Source organism: Denticeps clupeoides, chromosome 11 (genome assembly GCF_900700375.1).
Source record: "Denticeps clupeoides chromosome 11, fDenClu1.1, whole genome shotgun sequence".
NCBI classification, from domain to species: domain Eukaryota; kingdom Metazoa; phylum Chordata; class Actinopteri; order Clupeiformes; family Denticipitidae; genus Denticeps; species Denticeps clupeoides.
Window position 1 is genome coordinate 14845476 of NC_041717.1, and position 18210 is coordinate 14863685.

Here is an 18210-nt window from a genome sequence, read left to right on the forward strand (position 1 = left end):
AAATGTCACATGGCACAGAGCTGGAAGGGGAGACACTGACATGCACCTCCACACACACACACACACACACACACACACACACACACACAGGAATGTGTGTGTTCAATGCAGACAGACCTACTGAGCTGTTTGTCCTCTGAACACAGGGGAAATGTCAAAGCAAGAAACACACAGACCACTACGTCACTTTAAAATGGTAAACAGCTGATAGCAACCCTGTTATATATAAAAAAAAAAAAAAAAAAAAACAAGGCAAAAGTTTAACATTTCGCTCACTCCAAAGCAGTGAGCTTCTTCTGTGATGACAGCATTTCACACTATTGGCTTCTCTCAACCACCTCAAGTTAGACAACAGGGATGGTTTCCAACTGTCCTGAAGGTTCTTATCATTCACCCATTCACCCAATTTTTGATGACAACTGTGAACAAGCAGTAATCAAGGTATAAAGAGGCGACAAAACAGATTAATCAAACATACTACAAAAATATTAAATATGTTTCTTGCGTTGTATTCTCCGTCACCATAATTTTCAAGAGGTACTGTAGGTGTATCATAACCAAAAAGTTTTCTACATTTCTTGGTATTGAATGCCTTATTTTTTGGGGGTATTTGTATGGGTAGGTGGTGGTTTTAGGTCAGGTTCAGGTTGAAGGACACGAAAGAGTTTCAACAAAGTAATGTTAATATTAAAGGTACTTTCCTGAGGCTAGCATGAGTTCCTCTCTATCTCTTTCTCACTCCCCGACCACACATGTTCCACCTGGCTGAGGTCATGAATAAGTGAACAGGCCAGTTATTATTCTCCTGCTGCTTCCTGAAGCTGAAGACCAGGCGGTAAACAAACCAAGTCTCGAGGCGCTAACCAATGATAACTATCTCATCGCTCCAAGGGGGCAGCTCTTGTAGCCTTGCAGCTACATGTGACTCTAGCATGAATAGAGCAGGTAGGAATTTGTAATGCGGTGACGTTAGATGCTGTGCGTGTGGTCCATTACACAGCTCATTACAAGTTAAATATAGTGTATACTGTATATTCCAGACCAGAGAGCTTGTATGTATTCTGCTTATAAGTATACACAGTCCAGTAAGATGGATCTATTTAACGTGTGTATAGATTTGTGCCTTTTGTAGTGACTACTGATGTCTGTGTATGGTCTTTTGGCATTTATTTGTGTGTTGGTTGTAAGTTGAGTAATAGGCTGCTGTCTGGAGTAGGTGTGATGTTTACATCACCATCACTACCATCCGACTCCAGCACTCACATGTTCACTTGGCAGATGCATGGCACATACGTCACTCCTTTGTGCCATGCGTTGTCACAGTGACTGTGGAATCAGATCTTGTTATAATTAGTCACACAAGCACACTCAGAGTGTGCACACACATAACTGTCCATACACTCTTGTGTATAGAGTGAACACTCTGCGTTACCAGATGCTCTAAAGTGTTTTCATTCCGTGCCTAAGCTTCAATCTACCCTCCTAGCCCTTTTTGTTGATTAGTAAATATTTCTGAAACCCACTGGATGAATCGTAATGATTTTTTATGAACAAAGTTTAAAAGGAACCAAAGTTTAAAAGGAGGACAATATTACTACATTCTGGACCATTTGAACTTGTCCTGGACGTACCGGTAGGTGGCCCAGAGGCCAAGGTCCTGGACGCAGTGCATGCTCTTGATGGAATCTTGTTTCAGCTCTTCACTCAGAATGAATGATGTACACCGTGCACCTCTGGACTGTACTCTTCCCTCTCCACCAGATACTGGAGATGGTCTTGACGACAGCGAAAATCCATCTCTCTGACCCTGTATGCTGTGGAGCCATCGACATCCAGTACTGGTGGAGGTGTTGTTGGTGGTGTTGCATATGCCAGGACTGCCCACCTGAAGAGAGACACATGAAATGTGGGTGAAATACAATGCTGTGCAGGCAGTGCTAATATGTAAGTGACCAGATTCCACTGGCAGTTGATTTACAAGGGACTGAGAAAGCAGGGGCGTAGTTTCTGGCCGGGCAGGTGGAGACGAAATTCCCTCATGGAAGCCACACATGATATCGAAATTGGAAAGGGAAGGGATCTTGATCTTGTGGTGATCGTCTAAACTGTTTGTGGATAGCAAACTCAATCCATGCATGGGGCCCCTTGTATCCCAGGACACACAAAAAGGGAGTTAGGTTAGTTGATTTCTGGGTGTACTCTACCCACGGGAGTTACCTGGCCCAATTGTGTTGGTACAGCAATTGTTTAAGTAAACAAATTGATATTCCCAGACATAAAAATAATACTCTTCATGTGTGTGATGTAAATTGTTGTTCTTGGTCGGATAGGATCTCCTTGAGAAGGTTGCACAGTGGAACACCACAAGGGCATTCGCCCAATATTTCAACCAATTGATTTGGTCAGAATTAGTCCATGCCTCTTTGGGCTGGCCACCAATATTCGTAAAGGCATGATAGATGTTATGAAATCTGACTAAAAGAAGAAATATTTGTGTATATGCTTCACCCTTCTTCTCAAGTTGCATATGTGTGTGTTTCCTAACCTTTTCTTCCTGCCTCAAGTATGTGGCAAGTGTTTGTGTGTTGTCCATATTTCTCTGCATGTATGGCTTAATGAAAATGTGCTTGACAGATTTATGTTACTAATAGGACAGTAAGGCCGACTGATAACCGAGTAGAAACTTTCCTGAGTGTGCCATGCAGTGCCTCCTTTGTGTGTGTAAGAAGTTACGTCTCTCATCTGTTTGTGTGCTTAGGTGCTCAAAGGCATGCAACAATGATCAATACAGTTCAATAGTTACAGCGTGTAAATTATATCATGGTGCTCATTACATGTATCTCATTCATCTTTGTTCCTTCTTACCAACATGAAGTCAGACCCATAGAAAGACTAAATTTAAGTGTACGTTCAATGAATGTAATCGCACATCTGTCATCATAAGTCGTTTCCGCACCCAGTCATTATCTTTTGAATTGGCACTGGTTATGAGCTACTTCGAACAGTCCACAGTCAGGCATTGTTCACCCAGCAGTCAAATTTTGGCCCTTCTCATGGGCATCCTGAGCCTCTTCTGAATTTATTAGGCCATGCTGGGCCCTGCTAGTCTTATCTGGGTTCTTCCCAGACAAAAGGCATGTAAAACAGAGGTGTTGAATCTTCATGCACAACTATTGGCACAGGAATGTCACATATCTTCTTGTAGATGGTCGCTATGCAAAACAAAGGCATGGTCCTGCGACGGCCGCTACAGGGTGGTAGTAGCCTAGTGGGTAACACACTCGCCTATGAACCAGAAGACCCGGGTTCGAATCCCAATTACTACCATTGTGTCCCTGAGCAAGACACTTAACCCTAAATTGCTCCAGGGAGACTGTCCCTGTAATACTGATTGTAAGTCGCTCTGGATAAGGGTGTCTGATAAATGCTGTAAATGTAAATGTAAATGTTACAGGAGGCAGAGCAAACTTAACTGGTAGGAGCCCTTGGTTGCCAATGTTGTAATTCTGCTATATGTGGCTCAGCTTCCTGTGCAAGGGAACGGTTTCGGGGGCATACCTTGTTGCTTTGTGGATGCATCCATCTCTACCACAAATAGAAATGTTGGATCTGTCATCTAGAGGGGGTGAATCACATATTGAGTTCTGTGCTTCTGGAGGCCACTGGAGCCAACATGCAGCAGTGACTGAACAGTGCTGAAATTCTGAATTAATCCCCTGTAGAAATAGGCAAATAGGCACTTTATCCTATATATAGTGTGTATGGAAAGTATTCAGACCCACTTAAAATTTTCACTCTTTGTTATATTGCAGCCATTTGCTAAAATAATTTAAGTGAATTTTTTTCCTTGTTAATGTACACACAGCACCCAATATTGACAGAAAAACACAATTGTTGACATTTTTGCAGATTTATTAACAAAGACAAACAGAAATATCAAATGGTCCTAAGAATTCAGACCCTTTCCTGTGACACTCATATATTTAACTCGGGTTCTGTCCATTTCTTCTGATCATCCTTGAGATGGTTCTACACCTTCATTTGAGTCCAGCTGTGTTTGATTATACTATACTGACTGGACTTGATAGTCTATATTTTTTTGTGTGGCAGAGCTGCCCAACAGAAGCTCAACAGAAACCTCTCCTTACATGAAAGCTCACATGGAGTTTGCTAAAGAGAAAACCAGGACGACTGGTTGGATATCCTGGAAAAAAACCTTCTCCAGAGTGCTCAGGACCTCAGAATTTTACCTTACAACAAGACAATGACCCTAAGCACACAGCTAAAATAACAAAGACGTGGCTTCACAACAACGCTGTGATTGTTCTTGAATGGCCCAGCCAGAGCCCTGACTTAAACCTAATTGAGCATCTCTGGAGAGACCTAAAAATGGCTGTCCACCAATGCTTACCATCCAACCTGCCAGAATTGGAGAGGACCTGAAAATTGGAGTGCCAGAGTATCCCCAAATCCAGGTGTGAACATCTTTCTCAAAAAGACTCATGGCTGTATTATATCAAAAGGTTGCTTCTAATAAATACTGAGCAAGGGGTCTGAATACTTAGGACCATGTGATATTTCAGTTTTTCTGTCAATATGGGGTGCTGTGTGTACATTAATGAGAGAAAAAAACCCATGTTGTGGGTTTGAGCTTCACATTAAGCTTGGCCGCATGCTGCCCTGATGTTTTACCTGATCTTGTGTGTTTTTGTGTGTGTGATACAGGTGAAAAATGAGGCTGGACCCTCTCCCCTCCCAGACTCCCCCCCCAGGGTGGTGGAGTCTCTGCCGGCTCTGAAGCAGCACAGAGCCATTCAGCTGCGCCGCCTCTCACTCAAACGGATACAGCAGCCGCAGCAAGCTCACACCTCACAGGTGAGACCACAGGTAACACTGACATTCTGTAACAGTGCACTTGTGCAGAAGCTGGGCTCTGATTCACACCTCAGGACTTTTCCTGGAGATCAGAATGAGTCATGCTGGATCGTCACTGATGTCTCATCACTGATCTGTGGTGATGAGTAGAGTTAGAGTTCTTTGTTATGTCTGCTGTTCATAAATGGTGGAGAAAGTAAAAACCTTGTATTGTGAAGCTACCACTGGCCTTGGACCCAAGTTGTCTGGTTGCAGTGTTTAACTTCAATAACAAAAGAGTTCGTTTTAAACATGATTCTACTATATAGTAACCCTGGAACTCAACCGGAATCAATTGCACTGCTTGCATCTTAGGGCTAAGCGGTTTATCAAATTTTAACTGAAACCCCAATTTGAATAAATGCAATTAGAATTTCGTGAAAATGTGATAATTCTTGCAAGCCCAGACTCCATCGGTTAATGTCAGGGTAGCTGCTGGAAAAAGCATGCGCAGGCATGCTGGGTTGGCTAGAGACTGAGTGAGAGACTGGAGCGTTGGTGACCCTCTGGGGAAGTAGGCAGAAAAGAGGCAGCTGCAGCGGTGGTGAATGGGCAGAGCGCGGCCAGACGGCGCCGCTCTAGTGTATACAGGGAGAGTGACTTCAGAAATAGTGTGGGGGGTGTGCAGAATAGGGGGTGTGCAGAAGAGTAAATTCATCAGTCAGGATCGCAAGGCTAGAGAGAATCAGGGAATAGGCGAGGGTCGATCATCAGTCCATCCAAAGTAACGACTGTTGCACAAGATCATTTGGAAATATGAATGAGCGGCGTTTTTTTGTCCTCTTCGAGGAACTTTGCGGCAGCCTGCTGGGCGTGAAGGCGCCTGCACCCCACTGCGGGCGGGGGGAAGTTCAGACAGTTAATCACATTGTATTGATGTCCCCTGCGTGAAAGACAATCATGCTCACCAATCGGATGTGTCGCAAGTTAAAGCCACACAGATTTAGTAAGGTTCTAGAAAGATAGAGGGTAGACAGTTACTATATTAATCGAAAAGAAATTCAAGCTGCGTCAGTAGCAAAAGACAAACAATAAATGCTAAGTAGATTCTGTATAAAAAGAATCAGAATTTTCCACGGGCTACCTAAACATACCCTAGTGTGACCTCATCCTTTCATCAGACTGAAAAGGACATTGCAGTGTTAATGGGTTCAGTAAGACTAATAGTGCCCAGTGGTTCAAGACTCTGTACTGTGAGCGGTTTCCTACTGGCCATCTGTCTTTATTGGCAAATGCCCTCCCTTCTTCGTTGCTGTGCAAACACAGGTCCACCGACAGTGCACGCATTAAGCTAGAAAAGCTGCAACTTCCAGTCTGAACTCACCAGAAAAAGACACATAAAGAAAAAGAGCTATTTTGCATTAACACCGGGGAAAACATTTGTCAGAGTAGAATCAGAGTCAGAGTAGTTGGGTTAAAACGAAAAATGGTGGTCTGCTCTCAGTGCTACTGCAGAGGTGCAACTTGAGGTTGTGGCTGTGGGCCCTGTTTAGTTGAGAATAAAAATGTTACACACTCTGCATGCACGCATACACACCACTGTCATTCTCAATTGGACCTTGGGCAGGCATACAGCCTTTTAACATATTGGTTGCTAGGAAACTGACACTTTTAAAGCTTGCTAACCATCATGCCATTTGGCCTCTTTTGTTTTGGATCACTCATTCATTTGGAAAGTGTGTGTGTGTGTGTGTGTTGTAGGAGGTCAAGGTCCAATAGTGTTTTGGTTTTTATGGATTTATGAAAGTGTGTATCTCGGCAACAGTGACCAGAATTTAAGAAGGTGTGTGTTTCTTGGGTTTATGAGTTTTTTTTCCATTTCTGAGAGCAGAGCCATTAGGGTTGTGTTTGCTCATATTCTGATGTTAACTCACAGTATATTTTTAATAATAACTTTGTAATATATAGATTTGACATCAGCATTGCATGTGTTTAGCATAAAACACACATAAACACATCTATTCTTAGCTATTTAGATTGCACAAGTTTTCCATTCTTATATTTGGTTCATCCAACCTTTGCTTTGATTACAGAATGCATTCGTTGTGCAATTGTTTCAGAAAACTTATGCAAAGTCAAAAGATATATTTCAGTCCAGTGTTATGCTCATTTTTCATCAAAATGTTGTGGATGGGAATGGCAAAGCATTACATCTTCTCCAGCACATTCCAAAGATTATGAATAGGGTTAAGGTCAGGACCCTTCTAATGTTGATGAACCCACACATGAACAATTTAAGCAGTCACAGCTCATAACACAGGTTTGTACAGTTATGCTCTTCCCTGATGTGGTCAACATTCTGGATTCATCAGACCACTTTTTCCATGGCTCCAGATTCCAATCATTGTGCCTCCTAGCAAATACAAGACTTCTTAAAAATTAGCTGTTTAGTCCAAATCTTCTGGCAAAAGTATTCACCCCCATTGGCTTTTAACATATTTTATTACATTACAACCTGTAATTGGAATTTTACATATTTTTTAATGGGCCTGCACAAAACAGTTGGCCAAGTCAAATGAGAAAAATACATTTTAAAAATAATTTTAAAACATTACAAAACGGAAGATTGCCTCGTGCATATGTCATCACTGGAGTCTGGGGGCGTTCTTGCAGACATGATAGGAATAGGAATGGATGCCGAAGGATTGGGGGAAGAGGAGCGTCGGCTGTTGGATCGTAGAACAGAGACTGCAGGTGGCAGTGTTTGTCTCCGCGGCGGTGGGGGCCGTGCACACGGTGAGATGAATTACCTTGGCGATTGTGTACGTGAAAACAGCAGGCTGGAGAATTGTCAGACGGTGTGGGTCATTCACATCAGTGGAATGTTTATCAGAGATTAAGAGGTTAGATTTGTCAGGGGCGTGGCAAAGGTAATCAGACAAAGGGAACATTTTGCACAGGGTGGAGATGAGGTACCACGAGAGCCTCGACAGGAGGCAGACATGAAAAACCACTCTCAATGTCAGCCCATTCCAGCACTGACCCTCAATAGACTGGGTTCTTTGCGGAAAATGTATGCTCCATGAAAGTGTGGCCTCCTTCAGGCATTCCGGGAAAGCTGGCAGGAGCTGTTGGGCGGTAAATTTTGCCTTCGGCAACCGCTTGCCCTCATAGCGAGACGTGGTGGCCTCTCTGAGGACTTCTGGCCAGGGGATGCCCAGATTTACAGCTGCCCTTTCGCAAACTTTGTGCAGGTCCATACTGGCGGTCGCACGAGTCGACCCATCAAGTTAAAGTGAAGTGATTGTCACTTGTGATACACAGCAGCACAGCACATGGTGCACACAGTGAAATTTGCCTTCTGCATTTAACCCATTACGGGGCCGCTTCCTTAAACGCTAGGCCACCACTGCCCCAATCAATGCTGCTGCACTCGTCCACCGGCGTCATGGGCTTTATAGACTGCACAGGGGTCATGGAGGACTTGTCGGCCTTGTCGGAAATGAGGGCTAAGAACTCGTCACCGAGTCAGACATTAAAGCCTTGTCTTCACATAGAGTAGCCGCAAGGCTAACGTCCATTTCGCCCAGCAGCGGAGAAACAAGTGGTCACCCAGGCTGGCAACAGGAATTGTGTCCTGGTCACACTCTGTCGAGTCTTCATGTGGGGAGGGTGGCTACTCGCAGCACGGGATCTATTCCACACTGACTGGCTTGGCACACCATCCTGCGAAGGAGACTCTTCAGCGAGAAGTTGGTGCTATGAACACACGAGGATGAACACCATCCAGCCGAAGATTCCAGGGCGGCCTGGGCATGTTGCAGCCCGAGGCACACAGTGTGTGAAAATGCGGGAGATTTTATTCCTGCAACCGCATGTCCTTGGTGTGGGCCCCAGTCCATCCCATAGTGAGATACCGAAATGAATGCTTGAAAAAGAACTTTGTTACTCACTCCTACAATACCTTTCTCTGTAGATAGATAAATATATAGATAGACATATAGTCACATATAAGATTTGATTTCATCAAAATTGACTGGTTTCTTTGTCTTTTCTTCTGAAAAAAAGATATTTTCAGTTTTCTTGGCTGACTGCATTAAATGTCCCTGCCTGAGGTGGTTAGTGGAAGGGAAGACAACTTGGCTGACTGCTAGCACTTAGCTGTGCTTGGTCAGAGAAGATCAGTGCCATTTTCACTGCTCCTCTTCCTCATGAATAATTCACACGGAGGCAGAAAGAGAGAGAGGGAGAAACGACCAAAGAATACTGAGCAGGAGATTACAGAAACACACAAATATTGGCTGCATGTGAGCACACACTCTCAGACCTTACTTGCAGACACTGCCTTTTTTGGGCAACTGATGTAGACTGGTCAAAGTCCAGACAATACACTTGATAATTGGGATCATAGCCTCTTAACCTCCTTGAAATAACCTCCAATGACTGATTTGTATATAACGGATAGCTAAAAATAACCGAAATGATTCATCCAAAAAGTTTAGCATACAAGCAAAAGCAAAATAATTAAAAACTCCCTTTTGTGCATTCATGTAAAAAACTGTGGTCGTATGTGTGTGTTTATGCATATAAGAATTTGCAGAAATGATTTTGTCACACATCAGAATTCATACCTGGATGTTTTGTGTGCATGGGTAAGGAGGGAGGAGTGTGTGAGTGACACCATGAGTGTCTTCCCAGGGCTTGCTGTGAGAGTAATGTGACCTTAAAAAGATAAAATACAGTCCGAGGAGCAGCACACGTTGATTTCTGCATTCCTGCACAGAGCCAGTACATAAATATTGATATTCTCTATGTGTGTGTGTGTGTGTGTGTGTGTGAGAGAGAGAGAGAGAGAATGTGTTGAAGCATGGTGACATTCTGGCTCACACTCTACCCTCACACCCAGATCCCTCTCTCATCTGTTTATTGCACACACACACGCACACACACACACACACACACACACACACACACACACACTTCATGATATGGGAGAGAAAGCCTACTGCAGACAGTGTTGGAACAGTTAAAATCTGTAATATCTAATTTTGCACCATCAGAAGGTGGGACGTGTTGAGTCACACATCTTTTAATTAGATCTGTGACTGGTGGCTTTGTGCATGAGTGTGTGTTACAAGCATCAATCCACGTTCTTAACATTTATGCCCTTATCCAGAGCAACTTACAATCAGTAGTTACAGGGACAGACCCCTGGTGAAACTCAGGGTTAAGTGTCTTGCTTATATGACATATTCCTAATATGCATTTGGTGCATGAACCACATGGAGTTCACAGAGATTCCACCTGTTTTTTTGGATGCAACATAATGTTCCATGTCTGAATAATGTAGCTTCTCAACAAAAACATCAGCTGCATTAACATGCAACAGCTGCTCCTTTAATGAATATTTACTCATAAATGCAAACATCAAATTGCATCAAATACATTAAAACACGTTTAATTCATACTTGGAATTTTTATTGGAAAAACACACATACAACATAACACACTGCTCAACGGTTCAACACAATGTTAAAGTAAACCAATAATGTAGGACACGGGGTATGGGAGTCCTAATCAGACCTTTGTCTCGCCTGTGGGTGATTAGGACCCAGCACACGTGTGATTGGGCAGTACCTGGCCTGCCCAGGGCAACCTAGGCATCACAGTGAGAATCCCCAGCACTGCTTACTGCACCACAGCTCAACACATTACTCACCATACAACAGACATCTTAAACAAGACATTATTACAATATCAAAGTGTTAAAAGTTTAGCTAGACTGTCTTGCCAGAGTACGTTTGTCAGATTGGAAGGTTTGAATTTGATCTTTTGTGAAAAACTTGAGCGCTAAGAATAGGTATCTAATTTAAGTAATTTAACAGTTAAATACTGTTACTGTCAATTTGTTTAGTTGGAGCATTTGTGCAGGTATGTATTTTGGCAATATTTTGGATGGTTTGGGACTGAAATAATGTGTTAGCTGGCAAAACTATGGTAGGGATCATTTTGCTTTATTTTATCCAGGCCATTTAGGTCAGTTTCAGACTGAAGGTGAACCTGTTGTTCTTTTCAACGTGTTCTGTAACCCAAATAATATTCATACAAATGAGATATTCCGCTAACTGTGCCTTTTTGAATACTCTGGCATTCAGGTATTTGGATTCAGCTCCACCCCAATATGAAATTTAATCCATGAAGTACATGTCGCCACAGAAGGTGAATATTTTATAATGGAGATAGGTATCTATTTTTATTCTTCATTTGAGCACACAATGAAGATCCTTTTCTTATTTTTATATGAATTCAGAACCTCTGGGGTCCTAATGCACTTTTTAGCTTTAGGGTGGAGGCATTCTGCTATGGTAAATGGAAAGAGAAAACAAATAGAGAGGGGGAAGGAGGAAAAGTGCCCTTCTTCCCCTTTAACCCATCATCTCACCAGTCACATCACATTCTGAGCTGCTACTGACTTTGTGTGTGTGTTTCGGAACACTGCATAGACACTGATGAACAGATATGATAATTAATATGATAAAGCAAAAAGGCAAAAAGACGTATATCTGCTTTGCTGGAGACTATATCTGCGCCCATGTGAGACGTGTGTCAGGGATGCAGGAGTCTAAAAGCATTTAAAGGTGTGTGTGGCATTTTGAGTTCCTGTGCAGCAGATATCAGGCTTTGTGTATGTGTTCATGGGAATGTGTGAAATGCATCTGTGTGCATTTTAAGCATTTGAACAATGTTCATTTGGCTAAGTGTGTTTTTTTGTGACATCATGTGCATGGCCAGTTTGTTGGTATACATACACGTCTGTGTGTGTGCTTTATGCGTTGTGTTTGGGCAAACGTTCATTAGGTAGTGAGCTGATCAGTACTATTGAGTTACTCGTCTCAGCTCTACTCCTGTATCACATAACAGTTTGACGAAACTTCTAGAAACTTTTGGTCGCTTGCTGCTGTCTGATCAGAGTGACGACAGTGTTGCAGTGTGCATGTGTGCGTGCGTCAGCATCGGACCGACATGAGGGAACACGCTTTCCAGTCCTGCCTCGTGTGTATGTGGGAGAAGGTAAGGCCCATTTAAGCAGGGTAAAGCAATGTGAATGTTAGAGGTGGAGGCGACAGAACAGGTAATATGTCTGGGAAGGAAAAGTGAGTGTGTTTGGGTTGTGACAGTTATGGTAACTGTTCATGAGGCACTCTTTAACAAGAGGAGCTTCTCATGCTGATTTAGGCTGATTTCATGTAAAATGAACATGGGGCATGGACTTGATATATATATGTATGTGTTAAATGCGTGCCATTGGTGCAGTCTCAGTCAGACCTTCTGACACTTTAAACTGGCTACCTTATACCTGCCTCGATCACATTGCCACTTTAACCCTCTCAGGTCTTTTGCCCATTTCCCCCTATTGTCTGATCTTTCTAGTTCATGTATTTCTGTCTGAGACAACTTGGGATAAAAGTGACAGAAAGTAATGGCCAAATAAATGTGTTTTACTGGAACTTGTGGAAATGTGTTTTAAAGAAACAATAATACTGGCCTTCTTTAGGCTTGTGGTACAGATAACTTTGTCAGTGACTAGTTCACATTTATTTTGTAATATGTTCTGTACAAACTCATCGTCGTCTTCAGTTTATGTTCAGTAGATTTTACAGAACCAAGCACAACCAAGGTGTTCAGTCCTTTTGCAATTTTAAGCATGTTGTACTTGTTGCACTGCACTTCCACTTGAATTGTCTTCTCTTAAATTGCACCATCATACGACCTGTTAAGTCTTGCACCATTGCTCCAGAGAAACATTACTTCTTGAATCCTGATCCATGAACAGTATAACTATTAAAAGTGCGTCCACTGACCTTTTGTTCAACACTCATGTAGCTCATGTTACGCTGTGAACTCCTGATAGGACAGCCATTGGTAACGGGAGCTCAGACCTCAGTTACCACGCCTGTCTGCCTCCCCCCCATCCTTGTGTGTGACCGTCTATTTCGTGCTCTTTCGTTGTCAGTTGCAATTACTACTCGGATGTGTGAGTCTATTTAGACGCTACTGATGTAGAATTCAGATCCCTTTTTGCAAGATGACTCATGCACTTGCACACTGAGCAAAGAGAGGGAGAGGAGCAGAGTGTGAGACTTTGAAGCAGTGGCAGATGCTGAGGAAACGCATGGAGGATTTTTGAGAAGTTATTCTGTTTTGCAGAGACATTTGCATGAGCCATTGAGTGCATTTCTGTGTCTGCTTCTCTTGTGCAGCTGGACACGTTAATTATCTGTTAGCATGAGCATGCTCGCTGTAGAGCCTTATACTTGCCACAGCAGGCTGTTTCGCTCTGTGCCACAGTTGGCCCAGTGCTCTATTTGAATGGCACTGACACAGATGAAGCGCTAAAACTTCAGAAACCCACCAGTCATTGGTGATATTTGGCAGAAGCCTGTCTTTTTTTTTTTTTTTTTTTTTTGGTTGAGCCACCTGCCCTGCACACTTGGCAGAAAAATATCACTGCTGCTGACTAACACAGAAAAAAGCCTCGGCCTAAACAGGCCTGCTGTCACAAGCCTTATGCTTTCAATGATTTATTTCAAGGGGAAAATGGGATGTGGGTTTAAAGTGGACACTGTGTTTCTGTACAGGGATGTCTCAGCAAAGCAGATGTGAACGCGTCTGTACGCGTCAAAACTGCCTAAAAACTGGACTACAAGCCGCTGCATTGTTCATACACTTTGAGAACTGTGCCTTTTACAACGATGTGGTTAATTTATGGATTTTTAAATGCCAACTAGCTTCCTGCCGCCAACATTAGACCAATTAAATTACCAAACAGGTTACAATGGACTTATGAATCTGTTTTGGCAAACTCACTGTAATGGTCGTCACATGTTTTAAGGCACTCCAATTAACCTTAACCTTCTCCCAGAGAACGAAGGGAGCGTGTCTGGTTATGAGGGACTAGTAGGTTACTAAAACAATCTGGAGCAAGACCATGCAAAGCTTTATAGGTGATAAGAATAATCTTGAAGTCAATACAGAACTAAACTGGAAGAACCCTGGCTGAAGAGTTTTGGACGAGCTGAAGTTCATTCAATGAAGCATCAGAGCAACCAGAAAACAGAGAATTACTGTAAACTGGTCTAGATATTATGAATGCACGAAGAGATGGAGAGAAACATCCTAACAATGTTTCTTTGGTCAAAGTACGCCTTCCGGGAAATATTTTGAATGTGACAATCAAATGACAAAGCAGCACCCAAAGTCACACCCAAATTCGTATATATAAGAATATATAAGACTATTCTTCATATAATGAAAATAACCAACGGTCCAGTACTGAGCCCTGTGGAACCCCATATTTCACTCTGGTTTTTGCACAGTAATCACTGCCCAAGCCAACAAGGTAAAAGCAATCTGATAAGTAGGATTTGAACCAGGAGATAGCTGTCCCATGTATTCCAACATTTCAAGCCTATTTAGTACAATGTTATGGTCTATGGTGTCAATGGCTGCACTAAGGTCTAAGAGCACGAGCACAGAGATGTGGTCCTGGTCAGATAAAAGAAGATAATTTAATACCTTCAGTAGGGCAGTTTCTGTGCTATGGTTTTCTCATTTGTTGTCAAGAAAGCACAAAGTTGTTGTGCTACCACCTTTTTCTAGGATTTTGAACATGAATTAGAGGTTGGAAATAGGTCTGGGAAATTCGAGTGGAATCTGGGAAATTCGGATGGCCACAGGGATGGCAGAAAATGTTGAATAAATTCTGTACTCATGGAATTAGTGAATATACTCTGCTCCCGGTAGCTCTGCCTGCTGCCTGGACTGCACTCCTGGACTATAGGTCAAATTACTAGAAATGAGAGAAGCACCCTCCAAGGTGGGATGGTGCCACCTCTTCTAATTAGTCAAGGCCTCCCCTCAGAGAATTTACAATTATTACCAAAGTCAATATTATTTTGTGGACACCACTCAGTCATTCAGTTCAGCAATAAAAGTCTACTATACATTTCATTGTAACGTCGGCTTGGGATGGGACCAGAGCAGATTATAGACCTTGACATTTTTTAAACAAGCTCACAGACCTCTTTATATTTCAGATTGACTCATCCGAATGGTATTATTTTCAACATGAATTACAATTTTAGAAAACCTGTTTATTTTTTGCCAGCACTTTTACGTTTGATTTGATTTTAGTTAATAGCCCCAGGATGTAGAAGCCTAAGAAGTGAAAATAAACATTCTACAGTTAGAACAAGAGATGGAAGAAGAATCCATAATGAGCGGAACCCCACACTTCTGAAGAACTTGGGTCAGTGAACAGTACTGCAGTCCAGTTCAGTGTTTATTCAGCTCTGGTTCTGATCAGAATTATCCGTTGCCAGTTTGGTTGCAATAAGTAGGACCTTCAAGAAGGGAGTGAGCAGCAGAGTGCAAAAAAGCACACACCAACTTAGAGTGAAGCTGATAAATACAGAAACCTGGTCTCACCTGATTTGTCTTAGACTAACGCAGCTGCTGTGTCTCACTAGCTATTAGGACTTGTTTGGGGTCCTTGTGCCGCGTTCCAGACCAGAGTTTGTATTGTGTGTTCCTGATTTCCTAATCGTTCTCACCCACTGTCTCTAGAATAAATGCACCTTGCTACCACTGTGCCGCTGCCCGGTCAATGTATGTATTCTCTAGTCTATGTCTATGTACCTTGTGCCATGTATTCTTGTATCAGGTATTATTAGTAAAAAATACAATTGTGTCCTCCTTCACAGCATTTATCAGACGCCCTTATCCAGAGCGACTTACAACCAGTAGTTACAGCGACAGTCCCCCCCCTGGAGCAACTTAGGGTTAAGTGTGTTGCTCAGGAACACAATGGTAGTAAGTGGGATTTGAATCTGGGTCTTCTGGTTCATAAGTGAGTGTGTTACCCACTAGGCTACTACCACCCTTCCATACCATGACAGAAATACCAGGCCATCCTGGATGCTGCCGACTTCCCAACTTCCACAACACACATATAACCATCACCCTTGGTGAGCAGTGGGCAGCCATGAAAGGCGCATGGGGAGCTGTGTGTGGAGACAGTTCTTTGCTCAGTGGCACACATGGGATTCAAACAGGGATTCAAACTGATTACGGGTCCATATCGTTACCTGCTAGACCACCATTCTGCTTCACTGTTCAGATAGTGTATGTTGTGTATAAAGCATGTCATATTTAATTTTTATGCATGCCCATATTTCTACCTGCTGTTTGGTTGCAGTGGCTTGCTATGTAGCAACACCTGCTCTTTTTAAAGAGCTATTCTTAGGAGAATGACTCAAAATGGCACATTTCATGTGCTGGTTGCATCATGAAAATAACTTGTGCAGCCCAGAAGCCTTCTCACACATAGACACTTTTATACACATAATCTCCCCAAACACACCAACAAATAGAGCACTTAATGTAAACTCTACTGTATACACTCTCTACTCTCTCTGATGCTGATGCATAATAAATGACTGAAGCTGCACTGTCCCCAGGGAATGTGTTGGTGTTTTCATCATGGTGCAAAAGCTGCAAATCCAGGACTGTTTAGAAAAGTTGGGATGCTGGTAACATAGGTTTGAACCCTGATAACTTAATAACTTAACCATATCAGCGATATCTGAGTGGATGTAATCAATGAAACGCCTCAGGCTAGGCCAATTTGAGTTATATTATCCTCTTACATTGAGGTATGGTGGTTGACTGTTAACCCTCTCATGTTGTTTGTCAAACTGTATGTCAACCTGCTTGTACGTGGCAATCATCAATGAACCAGATCTGATGTAGGTCTTGCTGATGTGCTGGTTAGAGTGTGTGATTCTCACTACTGGGGTTGTTGAAATTAATCGTAAAATCAATGCATCACAATGCAGACATGGACGATATTGCATCATTGCAGTGCAGAACATAATTGATTACATCATAATGACGTTGCTTGGTGATTTTCTGGTGGCAGTATAAAAATCCTCGTTAAAAAGTAGTGCTGGTAGAGACTGTGGCAGCCTGATCGGCACAAGTGCATGCATCGTGGTGCATCGATATCAAGGCATTGATAATCGCAATCAAACCGTGAGGTCAGTGAAGGTTCCCACCTCTACTCACTACCAGGTACCGACTGGCCCACCGCACAAATGAATCCAGTCAGCAATCATCTTTTGGCCAGAAAATGCCCCTGATGAAAAACTAGAAAACACCAAACTCTGTGGATATTGGTGGTGTCATTAGAGCATGGTATTGTATTATTGTATTATATTGTAAAGGGTGTTTCTAATCAAGGTTATTTTATCGAACTGTTATATGGCCCCCTTTACACACACACTGCAAATTAAGTTGATATTAGATTAAAAGGATGTATGTCTCATCTGTCCCTAATAGGCTGTGTCTGTTTCTCCTCATAATGGTGAGAAAATAGAAAATCATGTTCTGAGCCCTCTGCAACCATTTCACCAATGCATTTACATTTACATTTACATTTACAGCATTTATCAGACGCCCTTATCCAGAGCGACTTACAATCAGTAGTTACAGGGACAGTCCCCCCCGGAGCAACTTAGGGTTAAGTGTCTTGCTTAGGGACACAATGGTAGTAAGCGGGACTTGAACCCGGGTCTTCTTGTTCATAGGCGAGTGTGTTACCCCTAGGCTACTACCACCCCAGTGGGTGTGCCTCCATGTAATGCCATCAACGCTCGGCACGTGAGAAAAGTGGAATTATCAAATAAAAAGAAAACACGGCACGATGGCCAAAGTAAACACAAAGACAGCACGTAGCTCTACCATTAACAATGCCGGATAATGGAGTGAGGAAAGAAAAACAATATATAAACGGTCCTAATGACCCATGCCAAACAAGCAGCAGATGGGGTGATTAGAACCCTTGTGAGCATTTGACGTGCAGTTCCTGGCCAGCCAGGCACTGCATAGAAGTCATATAGCCCCTACACAAAGGTGAAACACAGAGGTGCCCAGGAACGAAGGCTGGCAAGGACTATCAGGCAGCGACCCACGGTTCAGCCGGCAGGGAGGCGGACCTGGACCCTCGGGCTGCAGGCAAGGTGGCTACCGGGGGACCCAATATAAGAAAGAATCAAGACTATGGCACGAGGATTAGCACCGATCTGCGGGCCTGGTGGTGGAATGGCGGCAATGCAAAATGTTTATTAAAATAGCATCATGTATTGAGGCAAACAGAAATGAATCAGCTAAATCTAAAAGTTACTTTTGTAAACAGGCAAAGTGGCTGTAGTGCTGACCATCAAAGGGTCGTGCAGCAGTGACTTCTCCTAAGTGCCGACATTCACATTATAGCTCATCCTCCTTGACGTGTTCTTC

General features: G+C 42.9%; 1 protein-coding gene across 23 annotated transcripts in view; it reads left to right on the forward strand.

The window, feature by feature from the left end:
* Positions 1-18210, forward strand: part of rimbp2b (RIMS binding protein 2b) — an 80133-nt gene that overhangs the window by 12154 nt on the left and 49769 nt on the right. For 21 of the 23 annotated variants that reach the window (XR_003751196.1, XM_028995460.1, XM_028995470.1 and 18 more), the window contains exon 3: positions 4726-4887. Coding sequence is in view for 21 of the 23 variants with exons in the window: in XM_028995460.1 (XP_028851293.1) it covers positions 4726-4887 (162 nt within the window). In the remaining 2 variants the exon portion in view is untranslated. Of the gene's footprint in view, positions 1-4725; positions 4888-11967; positions 11987-18210 lie in introns of those variants that run through there. The other 2 variants (XM_028995462.1, XM_028995477.1) reach the window with 2 other exon arrangements.